The sequence below is a fragment of the Mus musculus genome, chromosome 15 (assembly GCF_000001635.26).
Source record: "Mus musculus strain C57BL/6J chromosome 15, GRCm38.p6 C57BL/6J".
NCBI lineage: Eukaryota > Metazoa > Chordata > Mammalia > Rodentia > Muridae > Mus > Mus musculus.
The window spans coordinates 85858994-85877521 of record NC_000081.6 but is presented as its reverse complement, the minus strand read 5'-3'; the positions used below and the strand labels follow the sequence as shown (position 1 = coordinate 85877521).

At 51.3% G+C, this 18528-nt stretch overlaps 1 protein-coding gene across 3 annotated transcripts; it reads right to left on the bottom strand.

The window, feature by feature from the left end:
- Positions 1-948: 948 nt before the first annotated feature.
- Gtse1 (G two S phase expressed protein 1) lies at positions 949-17831 on the bottom strand. 3 transcript variants are annotated; one of them, NM_001168672.1, is made up of 12 exons: positions 17728-17815; positions 17427-17518; positions 15564-15621; positions 14827-15454; positions 13260-13415; positions 9921-10047; positions 8465-8842; positions 5941-6013; positions 3646-3882; positions 2304-2547; positions 1771-1986; positions 949-1373 (listed from the first exon to the last, which is right to left on the bottom strand). In NM_001168672.1, the coding sequence occupies exons 2-12, from the start codon at positions 17449-17451 to the stop codon at positions 1290-1292; spliced, it is 2226 nt and encodes a 741-aa protein (NP_001162143.1). In that variant the 5' UTR covers positions 17452-17518; positions 17728-17815; the 3' UTR covers positions 949-1289. The 3 variants fall into 3 exon arrangements, 2 of the variants coding, with proteins under 2 accessions (NP_001162143.1, NP_038910.1); NM_013882.2 differs by lacking the exon at positions 17728-17815 and having other exon boundaries at positions 17427-17576; XR_001781542.2 differs by lacking the exon at positions 949-1373 and having other exon boundaries at positions 1840-1986; positions 2304-2542; positions 17728-17831.
- Positions 17832-18528: the final 697 nt, after the last annotated feature.

The window sequence follows — 18528 nt, the reverse complement described above, 5'->3', positions numbered from 1 at the left end:
AGCCAGGGCTAAGTACAGACATCACCAAGGTAGCCTAGTTAGTTATTCATAGGTTAATGTCCTCTCCCCACCAAACACACCAAGGAAGGATGCAGCCACTCCTTACCCAACAGTACCCTAAGGGAAATGTAGCCCTGCCCCTACTGCAAACCCAGCTTTCTTAAATGAGTTCAATTCTACATTTCCTTTTTCCCCTGTGTGATAGGTGTGAGTGGGTCAGGGAAGGTGAGGGCCATTTACAGCGCTAATGTTCAGGACTCCAGAGTTTACTGCCCACTGGGGAAGAATCTGCTGCCATCCCTCCAGGGTCCTTGGCATCTTGGCAGACCTTTTATAAGGTCTGTGCCCTACCTCACTTTGCCACTGCTGTGTCTAGGACCCCACTCCAGCTGGCAGCTTTGGGTTCACCTCATTAACCAGAGAATGAGAAACCCGTGCAGATCTCAGTCTCAGCTGACAATGGGTGGCCTCAGATTGAAGCACGGACATGAATGGGGTCCACACAGTGCTTTCTGCAGTCATCCATAGGTCAGTGGCTTCCAGGCAGCTAGTCTTTAACAGATGAGGCTTCAAGCATGGTACTAACTTCCCAGTGACTTTCCCCATGTCCCACATCACCTGGCTGTTGTGCTCCCAGAAGTGCCCTAGGGATGAGAGCTGCAGGCTTAGCCCAACTCTCAGACTGAAGCAGACCCTCCCTCATATCCCAATTCCCTTTACTCTCTGCACTCTAGCTGCCCAGAGCAGCCTGTGAAAGCTGTGGTCCTACCGTATCAGAATAAGCAATGCAGGTTATGCAGGCCCGGATGACAGGCTGGTGTACCTGGGGTGGGCTGGAGACTGATATTTATACCAATTTTATCCCCCTACATTATATAAAACTAAGGTTGGATAATGAAAGACTTCCGCAGTGTCTAGTGAATGAAAACAGCTCTACACGTCCAAATGTCAAGTGTAAACTCCAAGCATGCTTTAATAAACTTTATAATTTAATTTAAATCTAGAGTATTTAATTTTCAAACAAATTTAAGTGTACAGTCATTTGCTATTTTACATACAAAAGAATCAAAACAAAATTTCTAGAGAGCTGTGTTTCAGCCTGATGAAAGGCAGGGATCAGGGCAGCCACGGAGGTGGGAGGCTTAGGTTCATAGGGGGACCCCACCACTCAGACACGAGCAGTATAAAGGGCTCCCCCTGTCAAATACAATTCCTTCTAAAATTTGTTTCTCCAGGTCTAAGGCCACATCAGAAGGAAACAGAATCAACAGCAGAGGGCTGTGCGCTGCTCAGAACTTGAGAAGCGGTGAGTCCACGTTCTCTTTGTCAGCCTCAGGGCTCAGCTGGATCAGTGGGGAGCCCAGGTCGATCAGCTGGAAGAGAATGGAGAGATCAGGGTGAACACAGCTGTCTGTGCCTCCACACAAGAAGCTGCAGTGACTGAGCCAATCCCACCTGGCCCAAGGACAGGAAACAGCAGCAGTGTGGCAAGGAGACTCAGTCATCAATCACGCCTAAGACTCTTAGGAGAGAAACCTCAAACCCATCAACACTGACTTCCTGACAGGGCAGGCAGGCAGGAGAGGGTTGGGAATACGACTGCCCTAAGAGTTCCTCCAGGTCCAGCCAGATACCTGACGGCAACGGGTGACCATGGAGAAGCCAAGCATGAGTCTGAGACAGACCCTGTGAGCCCAAGGGCACCATGCAGCACCCAGCCCTGCCAGAGCCCTGGGCTGAAGTCAGCACGAATCCCCTGCTGCTGCTCACCTGGCCCAGCTCAGCCTTTGCAGGCTTCCCCACATCATTTCTACCCATGTCTGGAGTGTTCATTATGAGGTCAATCAGGGGCCAGCTGCTAGGTCCCAAGGCCGTGTTCGACTCAGGGGTGTTGCTGAAGTCGATGAGAGGGCAGTCGGCCAGGTCTCTGCCTCCTGCTTCAGGGGTGATGGTGAGCTGGTCCAGCTTGAGGTCCAGGAGAAGACCCTAAGCAGGGCAGAGAGGGAAAGTCGGTGCCAAGCAACCACCCTGGGAAGCCAGGCTTTGCCCATGACCCGAGGTTCACGGCCTGGAGCCCAAGGGAAAGGCAGGCGTGGGCCCTCAATGGGAGTAAGTTCCTCTTTGGGCAGTGTACCCCTACCCACAGCTAGTATAGAGCTTCAGCCTGTCCCTACTCCTGACCTCTAACCCCTGACCAACTCCTTTGCTAAGCATTTTTGCCCAGGGTCCTGAGCACCTCTGAGTCTGCTGGAAGCATGGGCCCCAGCCCCAAGGTGAGTCCCTGCTCGTGACTCTCCATGTACCTCAGATGGCGTGTGGCTGCAACCACCTCCATGCACCTCACTGGGCAGCGTGTCTTCAGGAGGCTCTGCTTCACCCTGAGCTGCTCCTGTGGAGGAGCCTTGGGGAGGAGGGGAGGCACTCTTCTCTGGAGAAAAGTTAAGTGCTTGAGGCACGGAGGATGGAGGGGAAGAGCTCTCATCTGAGGACAGGCCCTGGGCCTGCCCACCACTGCCGCTGCCGCTGCTCTCCTGCGTCAGCTCTGCTCTGGGGGAAAAAGGAGGAAAACGTATACGATCGCTCTTTCCACCCCGATCAGCAGCGACGGTGTGAAAGCAGCTTCTGTCGCAGAGGCTGGCCACAAGTGGCCGAGCTATGAGGATAGCCTCATCTGTCAGATCCTGCCATCTGTGCAAGAGAACCAAACATTTCCAAGGCCCCCTTCACCTCGCTGATTCATCAGTCTAGCTTCATCTTGTGTCCATGTCTGCCCTTTTCTTTAGTTACTAAGTCACTCAGCATCGGCTCCACCTCTGCACACACACACACTGTGGCGAGCCCCTCCAGGCCTAGGTGAGCCAAGTGCCTGCCTGCCTGAGTGTCCCTTCCCTCCCCACTGCTCCCTCAGGAGGCCAGGTTGGAACCCCCGTCATGCATGGCCTTCCACACTACAGCATGCTTACACTAACAGGCACCTGTAGTACGGCGTGCTTCCCTCTAGCCTCGACACCTAGCATGTCCCCTGAGCACCTGATGGCTCAAAGCTGAATGAACTGTGGAAACTGAACAGGAACCATTTCCACAAAATAGAACAGAATACCGGCTTCTCATGGCTTATGGGGTTCGGAACAACCTGAGTTCCTTCTGTAGTATACTTAAAACATACACACACACACACCATTCACATGACACAACACAGCCTCACCCTACACACACACACACACACACCATTCACATGACACAACACAGCCCCACCCTACACACACACACACACCATTCACATGACACAACACAGCCCCACCCTATACACACACACACACACACACAAAACATTCACATGACACAACACAGCCCCACCCTACACACACACACACACACACACACACACACACACCATTCACATGACACAACACAGCCCCACCCTACACACACACACACACACACACACCATTCACATGACACAACACAGCCCCACCCTACACACACACACACACACACACACACACACACACACTGCCTATTTGCACTCTGAGCCTTTTGCTCCACAGACCTTCTTTTCCTATTTCTCCTATTTGCTGCCTGTACCTTCCAAGCACAGGGAGACCCCTGAAGTCTGGGGAACACTCAAGACAAGCTTATTTTTACCTAACTGTAGATCTTCTCCTGGGCTCAGATGAGAGTCGCCGGGCAGGCACACACAGTGGGGACACCAGAGCCCTGGGCATGGACTGAGGTGCCATTAATGGAAGGCTGGAGAGACGCCGACTGGCAGGTGTAGGCAACACTGACATCCGTCTTGTGCTCAGAGGGGTCCTCATACTGCCGGGCAGGCCTTGTGGAGTAGTCCCTGATGAGCGTCTCACAGGAGTGCTGCTGACCACCCTGGTGAAGACATGGAGGTCTTCAACACAGACCACTGTAGTTGAAAGGGCAGCCAGGGGGCCTGGGTGGGCTCTGTTCTTGAGAAGGGCTCCAGCATGGGCAGGACTCAAGGCGCTTGCAGCCCCCCCACGTAACCTTGGATGAGTGTCAAGTTCCTCAGCAATGATGCCTCCATCCTAGTCCACTCCACCCTGTCCCCTAGGTATCTAGAACATCTTTGAACATGGCTATATTCAAGGTACCCTCCATTGAGGGTCAGAAGGGAATTAAAGAGATACTTGTGATAGAAGACATCTAGGCTCCTATCAGACTCTGGCTAAGAAGTGAATTGATGATGGTTTTCCCCACTGGCCTATCATGCCCAGGCTTAAGATCCCTGAGTCAGGGCTTGGGAGATGGCTCAGCAGTTAAGAGCATTGACTGCTCTTCTGAAGGTCCTGAGTTCGAATCCCAGCAACCACATGGTGGCTCACAATCATTCCTAATGAGATCTGATGCCCTCTTCTGGGGTGCCTGAAGATAGCTACAGTGTACTTACATATAATAAACAAATAAATCTTTAAAAAAAAATCTCAGAATCAAAGGTGAGAACTGAGTCGGGGAGCTAGGTGCTTGCTCCCTGGCAGTTCGGTGCCTTAGCCACCATCTCACCCAAATGTTATTTTGTTGTTGTTCTTAATGCGGAGGTTGAGTCAGGTTGTTACTAGCTATGGACTAAATGTTTGTATCCTCCAAATTTATATATTGAAAGCCTAATCCCCAAGATGATGATGTAGGAGGCTGGGCTTCAGGGGTGATTGGGTCAGAAGTTAGAGCACCCACCAATCAGCATGATGAGCATCATTATTAAGAAAGAAGCCCAGACACTGTGTTTGTCTTTCCATGTGAAGATGTGATGAGCTGAGCAATGGACCCGCATCAGACACTCCCACGTACAGATGCCCTGACCCTGTATGCCACACCCACTTAAATCCCCAGATGCCCTGACCCTGGATGCCACTCACCCACTTAAATCCCCAGATGCCCAGCATGGTGGCACAAGTCAATAACAACAAGGAAAGGGAAAGGAGACAGAGTGTGAGGTTAGCCCGTCTACACAGAAAGATCCAGGCATTGGCATGCTTGTTACAGTAGCCCCAGAGCACTAAGACACTGTAGTGAAACAACTCTAGGTCACAGGACTAACACTAAGCCCTGGCAGGCTTAGAAGTCATCTACCAACTTTACCATCCATCAAGGACAACTTCTGTGTCTTTCAGAGTCTGGAAACAAACTTTATAAATAGCACGAGATGAACACCGGGCGGCTTACTCACATCTAGGCACTGGGTGCTCTCAGATCAAGGCCCAGGCCCACCGCCCAAGCACCTTCTACTGTGGACACTGTGGCTCTGCTACAAGCGCCAATGAAGACAAATATGCCCACAATGGGACCCCTGATGGGACCCGGAAGGCAGGAGTTATTTCACTTTCCAGGTAGCTGAGACATGGGGGTGAGATAGTCTTCTAGTTTGCTTTCTGTCACTGTGATAAACACCAGGACCAAGGCACCATGGGGAGCTTATGTGGCATACAGTTGCACATCTGCGCTCATCTCTGAGGGAAGCTGCTACCTTGCTCTGGAGCTGGTTCTGTTAACTGCATGGGAGGACGGCCCCTCAGCATGGCTACAGCTTTACGGGAAGCTGTCTAGTCTGGAAACCCCCAGCCCCTGAAGTGTACTTCCATGGTCACCCTGAGGATGCAACCTAAGACGTGCTGATGGCCTCAGTGACCAGGGAACTTCTGAAATATATTGATGCTGGGCTCTGCTCCCTTGTCCCAACTCCCTCCCCAACCCACTGAGTCAGGAGCTTTGGGGGTGGTCTAGGCTCAGCACCTAAAGCAATACTGAAGGGGTTTCTGTGATCTGGCCTGGGTTCACCCAGCACACAGTGAGTGTGACAGACGGCCTCTACCTCAGAAGCTTGACCTGCAGCCCAGGTGGCACTCCATGGAGCCTACAGTCACATCAGTAGCTCTCAAAAGGTAAGAAAGGAGGCAAACTCCTGTTGGCTACCTGCTCGCTGGTGTCCAGGACTGCAGCCGATGTGTCCGTGAGAACTTTGGGGTTACTCCTCCAGGTGACTCGCCTAAGAACAGGGAGAGCCAATCAGAAGAGAGCAACGCCAGGCAGTGGTGGCCCACACCTTTGATCCCAGCACTTGGGAGACAGAGGCAGGCGGATTTCTAAGTTCGACGTCAGTCTGGTCTACAGAGTGAGTTCCAGGACATCCAGAGCTATACAGAAAAACCCTGTCTCAAAAAAACAAAAAACAAATAAACAAAACACAAAAACAAAAACAAAAGAGAGGGAGAACAACATGGCAAGCCTGGCATGTGCAGTACCATCTAGGCACTCTCCTCTAAACATCCCCACTTTCCCAACTGTCCGAGTCAAGTAAAGACAGAAGGCCAATGAGACACTCAGGAAATCCTCTTGAGACCCCAGCTGGGGCCAGGGCCAGGTCTGGTACTGAGAGCACTCTGTACTGTTAGGCCAGCTACTTTCCCTAACTGGCCTGGGCCTGAGTTTCATGGCAGGCTCCTCCCTAGTCTCCTCTTCTGGCAGGCTGATCCCTGCACCCCATGTCCACGGAAATCACGTGGACAGAGCCCCAGCAAGCAGCAAAGCCTTCATGTCCCTGAGCTGTGGCACCCCTAGCTCCAAGCACATCACATACACATTCTATAGGTGACAAGAATCTTTAGGTGGATGTCCCAGCTGCTATTTGACAGTCAGAATTCAGCATGGGCTCACTAGCCACTAAGCAAAGCCCAGCATAACCCAGATGGCCTGTCATACCACTGTCCCTCCACCACACGATTCCATGTGAAACACAAACTTGCCTCCCATGATCCTGAGAGTCAATCTGGGGCTCCAAAGCCTCAGGAGCCCGGACCTCCATGTATTAGCTTGCTGTCTTAGAAGCCACGGGCAAAGTGGCCCCAGCCATGAAAGGGGCCCATCTTAGCAAGCGATTGAAGGCCAGATGCGCTCCAAAACAATACTGCTGACCACACATTTTCTTAATTACCGACTGATGGGGGAGGGCCCAGCCTACCATGGGTGGTTCCATCCCTGGGCTGCTTAAGGTATGAGCGAGGAGAGCAGCACCCTCCATGGCCTCTGCATCAGCTCCTGCCTCCAGGTTCCTGTTTCGAGTTCCTGCCCTCACTGCCTTTGATGAACTGTCATTTGGAACTCTGAGTGAAATATACCCCTTCTTCCCAACTTGCTTTTGGTCACGGTGCTTCATCTCAGCAATAGTAACTCTAAGACAGGCTCCAGCCTATGCAGTCCTGCTGGCCTCAGCAGATGCACACAGCAGGGTCATAGTGTCCTCTATTTAGACTTTGACACGGGAGGGAAATCAACATCCTTTTTTTAAAAAAATAAAACCAGGTTGTGCGGCTTGCAGTAGGGTCTATTCCAACTGCATTCTTGCCGCTATCTTCCCGTTCCTCTGGGAACTCAAGCACATTTCCGCCATTGGACTTTTCCAGCATCATTTCCTCCACCTGAGCGTTCTCTTTGGGTTCTTTAGTGGCTGCCTCTTCAGTGGGCTTCTGATCTCAGCTCAGCATTGTTGCTTGGGGTGACTATTCTAGCCAAAAGAACCACCCCATCTGTGCCTGGTATTCTTAGTTGTCACCTTGTTACATGTGAGTGAGGGAAGCCTCCATCAGACTGGCATTTTCTCCATTGCTAACTGCTGTAGGAAAGGGCCCAGCCCACTGCGTGTGGTACCATCCTTGGGCATTCCTCCATGGTCTTTGCTTGAGTTCCTGCCCTGACTTCCCTCAATGATGAAACTATGACGTGGAAGTGTAAGCCAAACAAACTCCTCAAGGTGCCTTGGTCTTGGTGTTTATCACAGTGACAGAAAGCAAACTAGAACACTATCTATCCTTTTCCCCAGACAGCTGGAGCAAAGCCACACAGAGGGAAGAACTCTAGAAGACTCTACAACATCTCCTGAAAGGGCAGTTGCACAGCGCAGCGTCAGGCAATGCCTCAAGGTCAAGGCGAGCAACTAGTGGAGAGCAAGGCCGAGGAACAGCACATCCCACCCAGCCTGAGTGGCCGGAGCAAACCAATAGGACACTAGCAGTGTCTGCGCAGAACCCCACGCCTGTGACAGGCTAAACTGCACCCACCCTATACCCATCTGTGGCAGGCTGCAGGGTGGAGCAGGCTGGACTGCATTCACTGGCTGCCAAGTTCAGCCCCTTAAGGAAAACATAATTCAGGCGGTGAAAAACACAGAACCACAGAAACGGAACCACCAACATCAACAGAACAAGGACGCTCTAACCCCAGGTGCGACAAAAGCCACAGCTGCAGACATAATGACCACACTGAGGACAACAGAGAGAAAGACGCAGGCCAAGAGCAGTGGCTCATCTAGAGGGATGGACACACAAGTGGGCGGCAGAACACACCCTGGACAGAGTATCAGAGCTAAAGAAGCCCAACAGCACCAGCCACACCAGGAACCTCTCCAAAACCTTAAAGCCCGCCACGATGTAGCTCTACTCACCAACAGAAAACTGGGGCACTTTAAATGGGTTTGTTGTGGTAGACACGGCCTCTGTCTTGCAGCTCAGATAGGAGTCCCGTCGTTTTATGCTGACAGTTTTATTCAACTGAGGTGTCTCGGTGTCGGGGTCCAGCCTTGGTCCTCTTTGCTCTGGAGTCTGGGGTTGTTGGGTGAGAGGACTCAGGGTGGGGACCTTGGGCTGCTCAGCCACTGTCTGGGCAGCATCAGCCTTATTGGCTTGTCTGCCAAACACCCTGGCAGGGGCTGCTGGCAAAGCCTGGCGTGACGCGGCGGGTCCTATTCTGCCTGACTTGCTGGTACTCGTCCGACGCTGGGAGCCGCTAGCAGGAATACTTGAACGTTGTTCACTGGACTTTGCTGCAAGAGTCGATCATCAAGGCTGGTTACTCAAGCCAGTTTCCAAACAGTTTAAACACACACACACACACACACACACACACACACACACACACACACACACTTTAGACTGTCTACCTAACATCAGACCCATCAGGCAATGACTGTTGGGACCAGCAGGATGCCCAAACCTGAGCTGAGTACCATCTACCTCTCAGCAGGAGTGTGTGCATTCACAAGGCTAAGCTCTTCTTTCTTCACTTCCTTGATGAGCAGAAGAAAGTGGACAGTCTGCTCAACTAGCAATGGACCTACTCTGTGAGTCCACAGTGAAGACTCAAGGGGAAATTTTAGGGACTAATGCTGTAGCCATGTCTATGCCATGTGTTAGCCCTACTAGGTCCTGCCCCACAATCTCATCTGACCCTACAGTTATTCCATAAACAACACATGGTGCCAGTGTCCCAAGTCAGTGGAGAAAGACCCATCTCAGCTCCTGGGCAGGGCAGCCATGCATTGTCCTGATCATGGACTCATGGACCTCAGAAGGGTCGTTGAGCACTTCCAGACTCATAGGAACTTCCCCCAAGGCCAACAGGATCACCTGACTTAAAGGTAAGGGCACAGATGGTTGTTAACCACCGAGTAGCAGTCAGGACTCCAGACCAGGCTGATTCGAGAGCTCAGACTTCTCATATCTTGTGAAAAGCCCTCACCATGCGCCAGTGGACAAAACCAGAATCCACAGGCAAACCCCAGATGCATTCTCCGGTCCCTATACCACTCCACCACTAGATGGCAGCCTTGTTTAGGCAGGTTGAGCCCAAGGGCCCATGCCCCAAAGGACTCAGGCTGGGCTCAATGGCCCTGTGTTCTCACGGATGCATAGCTCGTGTGAACAACCACATTTTCATGTCAGTTCATGAGTCTGTATGCCTCCAGCTGAGATCACCTCTCCTTACAGGAGGGAAGTATTCAGGGCAGCAGGACAATGAGTCTAGTCCTGCCTAGCCCTCAGCCCTGAGCTGTAACTCTACAGCATTCTGTGCAGCCAAAACAAGTGGTGCTCAGGGCTCCCAGGGAGAGTGGAGCTGCTCACCTTTGCCTGCTACTGAAGACCTGTAGACACCAGACTCGAGGCTTGAAGCAGACCCTGAGGTAGAGGACTTCCTTGTGAGATTGCCAGTATAGCCAGGTGGCTTTAACAGGGTCTTCTTTAGCCCCAACTGAGAGAAAAGTTGAAAAATTAGCCAGGATTTTGTTAACTACACACATACTTACTTCTGCTAAAGTAGGATTTTAGGATAATCTTTAGTGGGATTAGAGAGATGGCTCAGCAGGTAAGAGCACTTGCAACTCTTGCAGGAAACCTGGATTCAATTCTTAGCACACACACAATGGCTCACAACCATCTATAACTTCAGTTTCAGGGGATCTGACACTTGCTTCTAACCTCCTCAGGTACCAGAAACACACATGGAATATAAACATCCAGACAAAACTCATGCACATATACTAAAATTTAAAAATCTCAAAAAAAAAAAAAACTTAGAACAATAATATCAACCAACCAGACCCCCCAGAACTCCCAGGGACTAAACAAAGGAGAACACATGGCTCCAGCTGCATATGTAGCAGAGGATGGCCTTGTCAAGCATCAATGGGAGAAGAGGTCCTCAGTCCTATGAAGGCTCCATAGATGCCCCAGTGTAGGGGAATCAAGAGCGGGGAGGCAGGAGTGGGTGGGTGGGTGGAGGAATACTCTCATAGAAGCAGTGGGAGGGAGGATATGATTGGGTGTTTCCGGGAGTGGGGGAAAGGGGATAGCATTTGAAATGTAAATAAAGAAAATATTCAATAAAAAAAATCTCAGTAACAATTATCATCTTTATAGAAAAAAGTAATATAGTCATCCCTCAGTTTCTGTGGGATCCTGTGGGTACGAAACTACATGGATCCTCCAAATGTAATAGTGTGATAATTGCATGGGACCTACACAGATCCACCATGGACCAGTTACCTCTAGATGCCAGGTGGTGGTGGTTCATGCCTAATTCGAGCACTTGGGAGGCCTGGAGGCAACAGATCTAGGCTCAAGGCCTGTCTGGTCTACATAGTAAGTTCCAGGACAGCCAAGGCTTCATAAGGAAACCGTGTCTGGAAAAACCAAATAAATGAATAAATAAACAAGCAAACACCCTCTAGGAGATTCTAACTTTAATGTAACGTTAAGACTGCTGTTGGACCATGTAAGGCAGCCTGGTTCCTGGTTGAGCAAAGGTGAGAAACCCCGGTGACCCTGAAGGGATGGAAGGCGGTTTGCACTGCTCCTGGGCACCCAGCTTCTGACACTCCCACAGCCCTCCATAGATTTATGGCCATCAGCCACTTAAGGGCTACACCCCAAGCCCCTTCACAGGTAGAGGACCTATGGTCAAGACAGATCTCCATTTTAATGAGGTACCTTAAAGGCCTGGAGGCTTAGCCAATAAACTCTTCTTCCCAGACACTCCTCCCTGAAAAAGGTCTTTAACCTCAGGCCCACCCTGAGACATGGGGTGTAGCCTCCCACAAGCCTGAAGCAGGCTGAACTAGACCTTGACTTTGCTTACCACTAAGGAGATCACCTAGGGTGGAGCCTGCCTCCCTGGATCACTCTATTGTTCTGCCACTGCCGCAGTTCCGGAGTCTACATCCGATCCTACACGTGGTCACCTGCAGCTGGGCTCCAAGGATGATTTGGCGGGAATGGGCTTTCCCCTCTCCTTTATAAAGCGTGTCCGCCATTAAAAATTGGAACCTTGAGCAGATTAGCTTGTCTTGGTTCCATTATTTCTCTACCCACATAGATTCCCTTTCTCTTCCAGTTACAAGATGCCTTCCAGGCTCGAACCTGGACATGAGGGCCGCAGGCCGGCCCCAACAATGGGGTACCGTTTTACCCATCCACTTTCCACCATGACAAAAAAATGTCTTAAAACTATGGACTGCCTCTTTTCATTGGGATCCGCTGTGGGGAGCAATAGAGAAGGCTTTCGCCTAAAGAGTCACCATCTAATCTCCCACAGAGGGGCCTCTCTGGGTCCCCAGCCATGACCACCAAGCCAAGCCAGCCGCCCACTGTCAAGCCTAGGACTCATTCCCGTGGGATCTAGCCATAGCTTCTCCCCTTACCCCCCTCGGCCCTGGGCTAGATCCAGCCCGAGGGCCCCCACTCTGTTCTCAGTTCTTCCGAGACTCCCAGTGGTACCTGGGTGCCCAAGAGCCTGAGAGCCAGACGGTGCCAGCCTCCTTGCAGGCCTGGGACCCCTGAGCCAGTTCTGACTGTCCTGTGCTTCAGGCTGTGTTTCCCTACCCCCGGAGCTTCCCCACCCCTGGAGTGCTGTCCCTGAGGCTTCCCTGCAGCCCAACACTTGGCCGGTGACAGCGTGGGGTAAGCGGGGTAAGTGTAGTCAAACTCCCTGTGTCTTGGCTCCCCAAGCCTGTGGTGGAGTGGACACAGGACCCCAATAACCCTCCACTGTGCAAGCCATCACACTCATTCAGGCACACTGATGGGGAGAAGCTATACAGGTTCAGGACAGAGGCAACTTCTCTTTTAAATAGCTTCAATCTGGAGGCCCGACTGCGTCTAGAACGTAATGTGTAAACCTCTGCTAGAGGAATGTGCAGAGAACTAGCAGCAATTAAGATTGCAGACTTCCAACTCAGACCTCAAATCAGCTCCTATAGGCTCAGTAGCAGCTTTAATACATGCTTTCTAATAGGCAGCTCAGAGTACCAGAAAGGTGACAGTCTCTATGTCTGTGAGCTCTGAACACAGAACACAAAACCCAATACCTCAAGTTCCCATAGAGGCGGAGGGATCAGTGAGAATCAGCTGCTGGGAACAACAGCCCAAGTGACAAGGCCAGTTCACTGCACATGGCCAGGCCTGTCCTCTCCGCAGTCTAACACACACACACGAAGATTAGGGGACAATTGCAGATGACTTCCCATTCTTACATTTACTTTGGATACAGGGTCTCACTGTGTAGTCCCGGTTGGCCTAGAACCCACTATGCAGACCAGGTAGAGACCCACCTGCCTCTGCCTCCAAGTGCTAGGACTAAAGGCATACACCACCACCATGGCCAGCTACTGTGTAGTTTTAAAGACAGGGTCTCTGGCTGGCCTGGCACTCACCAAGTTGGCTAAGCTGGCTAACCAACAAGCTAACCCCAGGGATCCAAGTGTCCTCTGCCTCCCCAGTGCTGGGATTCCTGGTACCCCACCACACAAGGCTTTTAAAATGTGAGTCCTAGGGTTTAACTTATGTCCATGCATTTATTAAATAAAAACAAAACAAAACCTTGAAGACCTAATTGTAATCAAGATACTAAACTGGCAACACGTTCCTATAGAACAAGTGGCAGCCCTGTAGTGCCAGCCAACTCACCTTGCCAGGAATGGGGAGTGACCGCTTGCCTGGGTGGCCTTCTCGACTGGCAGCATCTGGAGCTGTGCTGGGTTTGTCCTGGAGCACGTCACTCTGGGATCCCTTTTCATTCACGAGTTTCGTCCTCTGAATGCTGGCTGGCACCTCTTTTTTGAGCTGAAAATGTCGATTTGAGAGGTGAAGACTACCTGGTCTGACAATTCCAGAGCTGGCACCGCTCATCCTGGATGCTGCCCCTCTCAACCCATCCACTAGTGTGAGAGAAGGAGCACTGAGATGAGACTGGACCTCCTCACTGAAGCAGTGTCAAGACTAGGGCAGGCGGCCTGCAGAAGGATCTCCAAGGCTCCTCCTTTGTCAGGCCCTGACTTAAGAGTGCCATCGAGGGGTCCAGACATATGGTACATGCCTCTAATTCCAGCACCTGGAGGCTAAGGCAGGCAGACTTCTGTAGGTTCCACAAAGCCAGCCTGGTCTACACAGTGAGTCCCATGGCAGTTACATAGTGGAACCCTGTCTCGAAAACAAACAAACAAGCCTATACTCTCTGGCCTGCAAGCCCAGAGCAAAGCCCTGACATAGTGATGCAAGGGCATCAGGACCTTCTCCTCGTGCACACGCAGCAAGGATGTCGAGAAGGAAGGCGGTGCAAGCAGTCGCTTCAGTGTGAGGCCAACAGCAATGCTCCCCTTGTAGCGCTTCCTGTGACCCGAAGCTCCCCCCTGGGACAGACTCAGTGATACTGTCATTCTTTTACTAAAAAAACCTATGCCACTATCGGATGTGTCGTTTTAGCTATCTGTTCATCGGTTAATGGGCATCTGGGCTGGCTCCATTTGTTGGCAATTCTGCGGTTGTGAAAACCTCGTGTTAAGCTGGTTGATGACACTACAATCCTGCCTGGTATCCTGCATGTGCTGTGACCCACAGCCATGCATGGATCACACACAAATTCTGTTCCATATCCACGTGCTGCTAGCAATCCCACCCAGGGTGTCTTGGTGTCAGATGTGGTCAGGAGAGGGCTCACAGATGGGGAGAGGGGCCGTGCAGGGCTTCACCTTCCCACCACCTCACCGTCATTCCTTTAACTGTACCCTCAGTACAAATGAGGCTGCTATGGGGCTGCTTGGCCCTACACTCTAGCGAGCCTTTACTCTGTGTTTCCTCTCGGGAGACCTCCGTCCCCCTCCTCTGCAAACCTGGAAGTAAGTTATCTCTGACATCTGCCTTTCTACCTACCCCCAACTAGGCCTCCAGGGCCCTGAGTTTCCCACAACTGGTCAACTGCCATTTCCCTGACATTCATGTAATACCCGGGCAGAAGAAGTATAAAGTCCCAGCCATAGAGAACAGCCAGAGCCCAATGTGAGGGGCAGTGCTCCCCAGAGGGGCCCGGCCGGGCAGCTCCCCATCACTGCTGCCTTCGCTGTCCAGATTCTGGTTCTATTCTGGGCTTTCCAGTGCTCAGAGCGCTGCCCCTCCCGAGAGGCTTCCCTGGCAGGGCATGGGCTGAAGAGAGGCAAGGAGGCTGTGTACATCGCAACTGTACTATGCCTGGGTTTACCTTCTCTGTAGCCAGGTGAAGGTTTCTTCCTCTCACAGGCAAAGCCCGAGGTGGCTGGAGCTTGCTGGTGATCCTCTTTTGAGGCCCAGCCTGACTTGGAGGCTGGGAGGTACTTGATTCTCTTGGCAACGGCTGAGAGGAACAGGGCAGACCCTGGTTGCTCTGGGTCTGAGCAGGGCCTGCTGAGACAGGGGAGCTGAGCAGGCCTGGAGAAGCCAGGAGCTGGGGCTCCCCCATGGGCGGTTGCACCCTCGAGGATGGCAGGCAGAATGTCTCTCTTTTAAGTGACATGGGACTTCTGTCTCTCTTCTGTTCTTTCTCAAAGAGGCTTACTTTTAACTGTGAGTCCTGCACAAACGTTTCCTTGCCCTGGTTCACAGGATTTTGGGGCGTGGCAGCCTGGGCCACCTCTCTTCGGCTGTGACTTTCTATCTGTAAGGCCAGTAAGTGGGCTTCTTTGTACACCTCCACAAACTTCTCCCCAGTGAGAGGGCTCAAGGTGCAAGGGCTACCAGAGCCCGGGGCAAGAGGCTGCCCAGGAACCCGGCGGTTTAAGTCCAAACTGGCAGCAATGCATCTTTCTTTATGTCCAACAGGCCCAAAAAAGACTTCATCATCTTCATTTGTGCTGCGTTTAAAGAAAAAGATTATCAGGGCTGAAATCACACCAGCATCTAGGCGAGGGGCTTTGATGAACCTGTCTATACCAGGGGTTAGGGAAGAAAACGCATGTTTACCTTGAAGAAGACAAGGAAAGATCGAAGTCAAATTTTTCATCTTCCAAAAGAAGAAAGTCTGGGGTGGGGATGGGGAGAAAAAGTTCAGTTATTTTAGGGTAACATAAAACAGGAAAGCACTGGTTTCACAGTTGCTATGAATCTCTCAGTAAAGTAATAGATTGTTGCCTGAATTCAATCAATTGTCATGGGCACCTCAAGTCCTTCTTATTTCCCATTTCCACTCTCAAGTTCCAGGAGCCACTCTGAGTGCACTGATCCACCATCAAAACACAGAACCTTACCTCTATGATAGAATCTAGGGTTTCCAAGAAGGCTAAGTCACCTTCAGGCACAGGCTATTTTCTAAAGATCAACTACTTTAGCTAGCCTGGAATTCAATTATGAGACATCTATCAGCGATGAGTTCAAAGATGGTTCAAACTCACAGTAGAGACCAACGAGTATCTGTGGAGCACCACTGCTCCTCGGGTCCCTTTCCAAAAAAACAAAACAAAAAAGAAAACAAAACAAAAAACAAAAACAAAAAAAACCCCAAAACCTAAACCAAAACCACCAACAAAAATTTTGCTCTGCCTATCCACATTCCTAGCATAGCCTTGGTTGAACCAACTGTGGATTTATTCAGCTCTCTCTCACAGACCAGCCACTTCCCAGTAGTACTTAAAGGTCTGCTTCACCGGAGGGAACCTACATAATTCAGGACAAAATCCTAAGGTGGAGGAAGGTCATAGGCTTCATTAAGGATGCACGTTACAGCCTGGTTAAGTTGCATTCTAAACCTTTATGTTTATGCTCATAAATTACTGGACTGGGCTGCCAGCCTAGGTCATTAGAGGTGCTTCTTATAATGGGCATCACTGTGTTAAGCAGTCTCCTAAGGTGTCAAAGAGGATACATAACCTGATAGGGTGCAAAGGCCCAGTGCTCAGCCCTAAAAGGGAGAAAATAATTGTAAACCCACATCAACCCTCTAAGACTCAGGGGAGCAAAGTTACTTCCCACCACATCTGATGACCTGAGTTCAAGCCCTGGGACCCTCAGGTGCTTGCACACCTTGGTTACCACCCCCAAACACACACATACACATACACACACACACACACACACACACACACACAAACCAAGTCATCGTAAAGATTCCTCCTCCCCTCTTTTAGACAGGGTTTCACTGTGTAGGTTTACAAAGAGAACTAACTGTTCTGGAACTCACTCTGTCGACCAGGCTAGGCTAGCCTTGAAATAAAACTCAAGAGATCTGCCTGCCTCTGCAGTTGGGGCATTAAAGGCGTGTGCAGCCACCACGTAGCAAGTCTTGCTTTTCAAAGAATTTGCCAGCACTCAGAAGGCTTCCGAAGGTGGCTCTCGATGAATTCAAGGCCAGCCTGGACTACAGAGTGAGTTCCGGGTTACAAAGTGAGGGCTCAAAAAAACAAGCAAGAAAGGAAAAGCAAACAAAGTAAGTCAGTGGAGGAGAAAAGAATGAACCACAGGGGAATGGGTGGAGTGAGGGACTCTGCGCTCAGTGCAAGAGAAAGCTGTTGCCATTTTGATAGCACAGCAACTGTGATTAACCACAGGAGACCCTCACAAGATTAAGACCCCCACTTAAAGCCCTTCTGGAAGTGGGGGGAGGCCCCTCTTAAGATTACATAAGTGGTTTTAAAAAGTGGGTGGGGATGTTGTAGGGGCTTCTTTGGTGGTGGAGCTATGAATTGCTAATGTCCTTGTAAGTAACTTCAGTTAAATTTATTTGCTTATCAATCCAGACTTCGTTTCTTTGATCTGTTGTAGCCCTCTCTATTTTGTTTGGGGTGAAAAGGAATACACTCCAGAACAGCCTTACGAACAGAAAGGACTTACCTTCTTTTTTACTACCAGCATCCATCTTCACCTCTCTCTCCACTGGTTGGCCGAAGGCACGTCGCGGCCGTCTCCTCCTTCCACAGAGTTCGCTGCAGGAAGCAAGGGGACGGGAGAATTAGGCAAGTCAGAGGCAAGCCCCAACTTGCTCCCGGTTTCCCAGACTGTGCGCCCCGAGGCGGGGTAACGGATTTCCGGCTCTGAGCTGCAGAGCTGGCACCGCAGCCCGTCCTCCCCGGATCTCTGCGGCTCGGGACCCGGTTCCCCACTCTCCGGGACCAGCGCTACGACCACTCCTTACCCCTCGCCTCTGACCGGGAAGGCATAAAATCCAGCTGGGTCTCCGGCACCGGTTTAAACGCGGCGCCCGGCTCCGCCGGCCGCCGATTGGCCTGTTTAAACAGGAGACGCTCTCGGTGCAGCCTGGGAAATGTAGTCAGAGTGCTGATGTACAAGACCAATGCCCAAGACTCCAAGCCACGGATTGGCTCCGCTGGGCGCAGGAAACTCCCACCGGAAGTTCCCATGACTCTCCTCCTCCGGAGACACAGAAAGGATTTAAGCGTTCCGCCTGTGGCTGTGCTAGCAAAAGGGACCGAGGCGGTGATGGTGGGGCATAGGAGATGGTCAGGCAGCTAGGAAGGAATTTGTCCCGACTCTCTCCGGTGCTTGTCCTGGTATCTCCAGTATTTCTCATGCGTCCGGGTACTCTCTGCAGCCTAAGGCCTCTCTCCTGTACTCTGGTGTGCAGGCCCTCCCTTTTCCCTCAAATGCAGAAGAGTGACAGAGCCGGTCTTAGCACTTCTTTGCTGCCAATATGTTAGATGCCTTTGGATAGCAATGAGCAGGAAACTGGCTTCAAGGTCTGTTGGTTCAAGGAAGTCCAGGGTTGGCCTGGATAGCCATCAAGAAGGCCATCAAGTCTGGATGTCGTCTCTACACATCGGCCAGGTCTGGCTCACTAGTAGGCAAGCTGGCTTCGTCGGACCCAAGGTTCCCACCGGCTGGGGATGGTGACCGGTTCTGTGTATCTGGAATTTTAAGGGCCAGGCTTTTCTGATTCACACCGGGGGCGGGAGGGGGGGGCGCAAGACCACGGTGG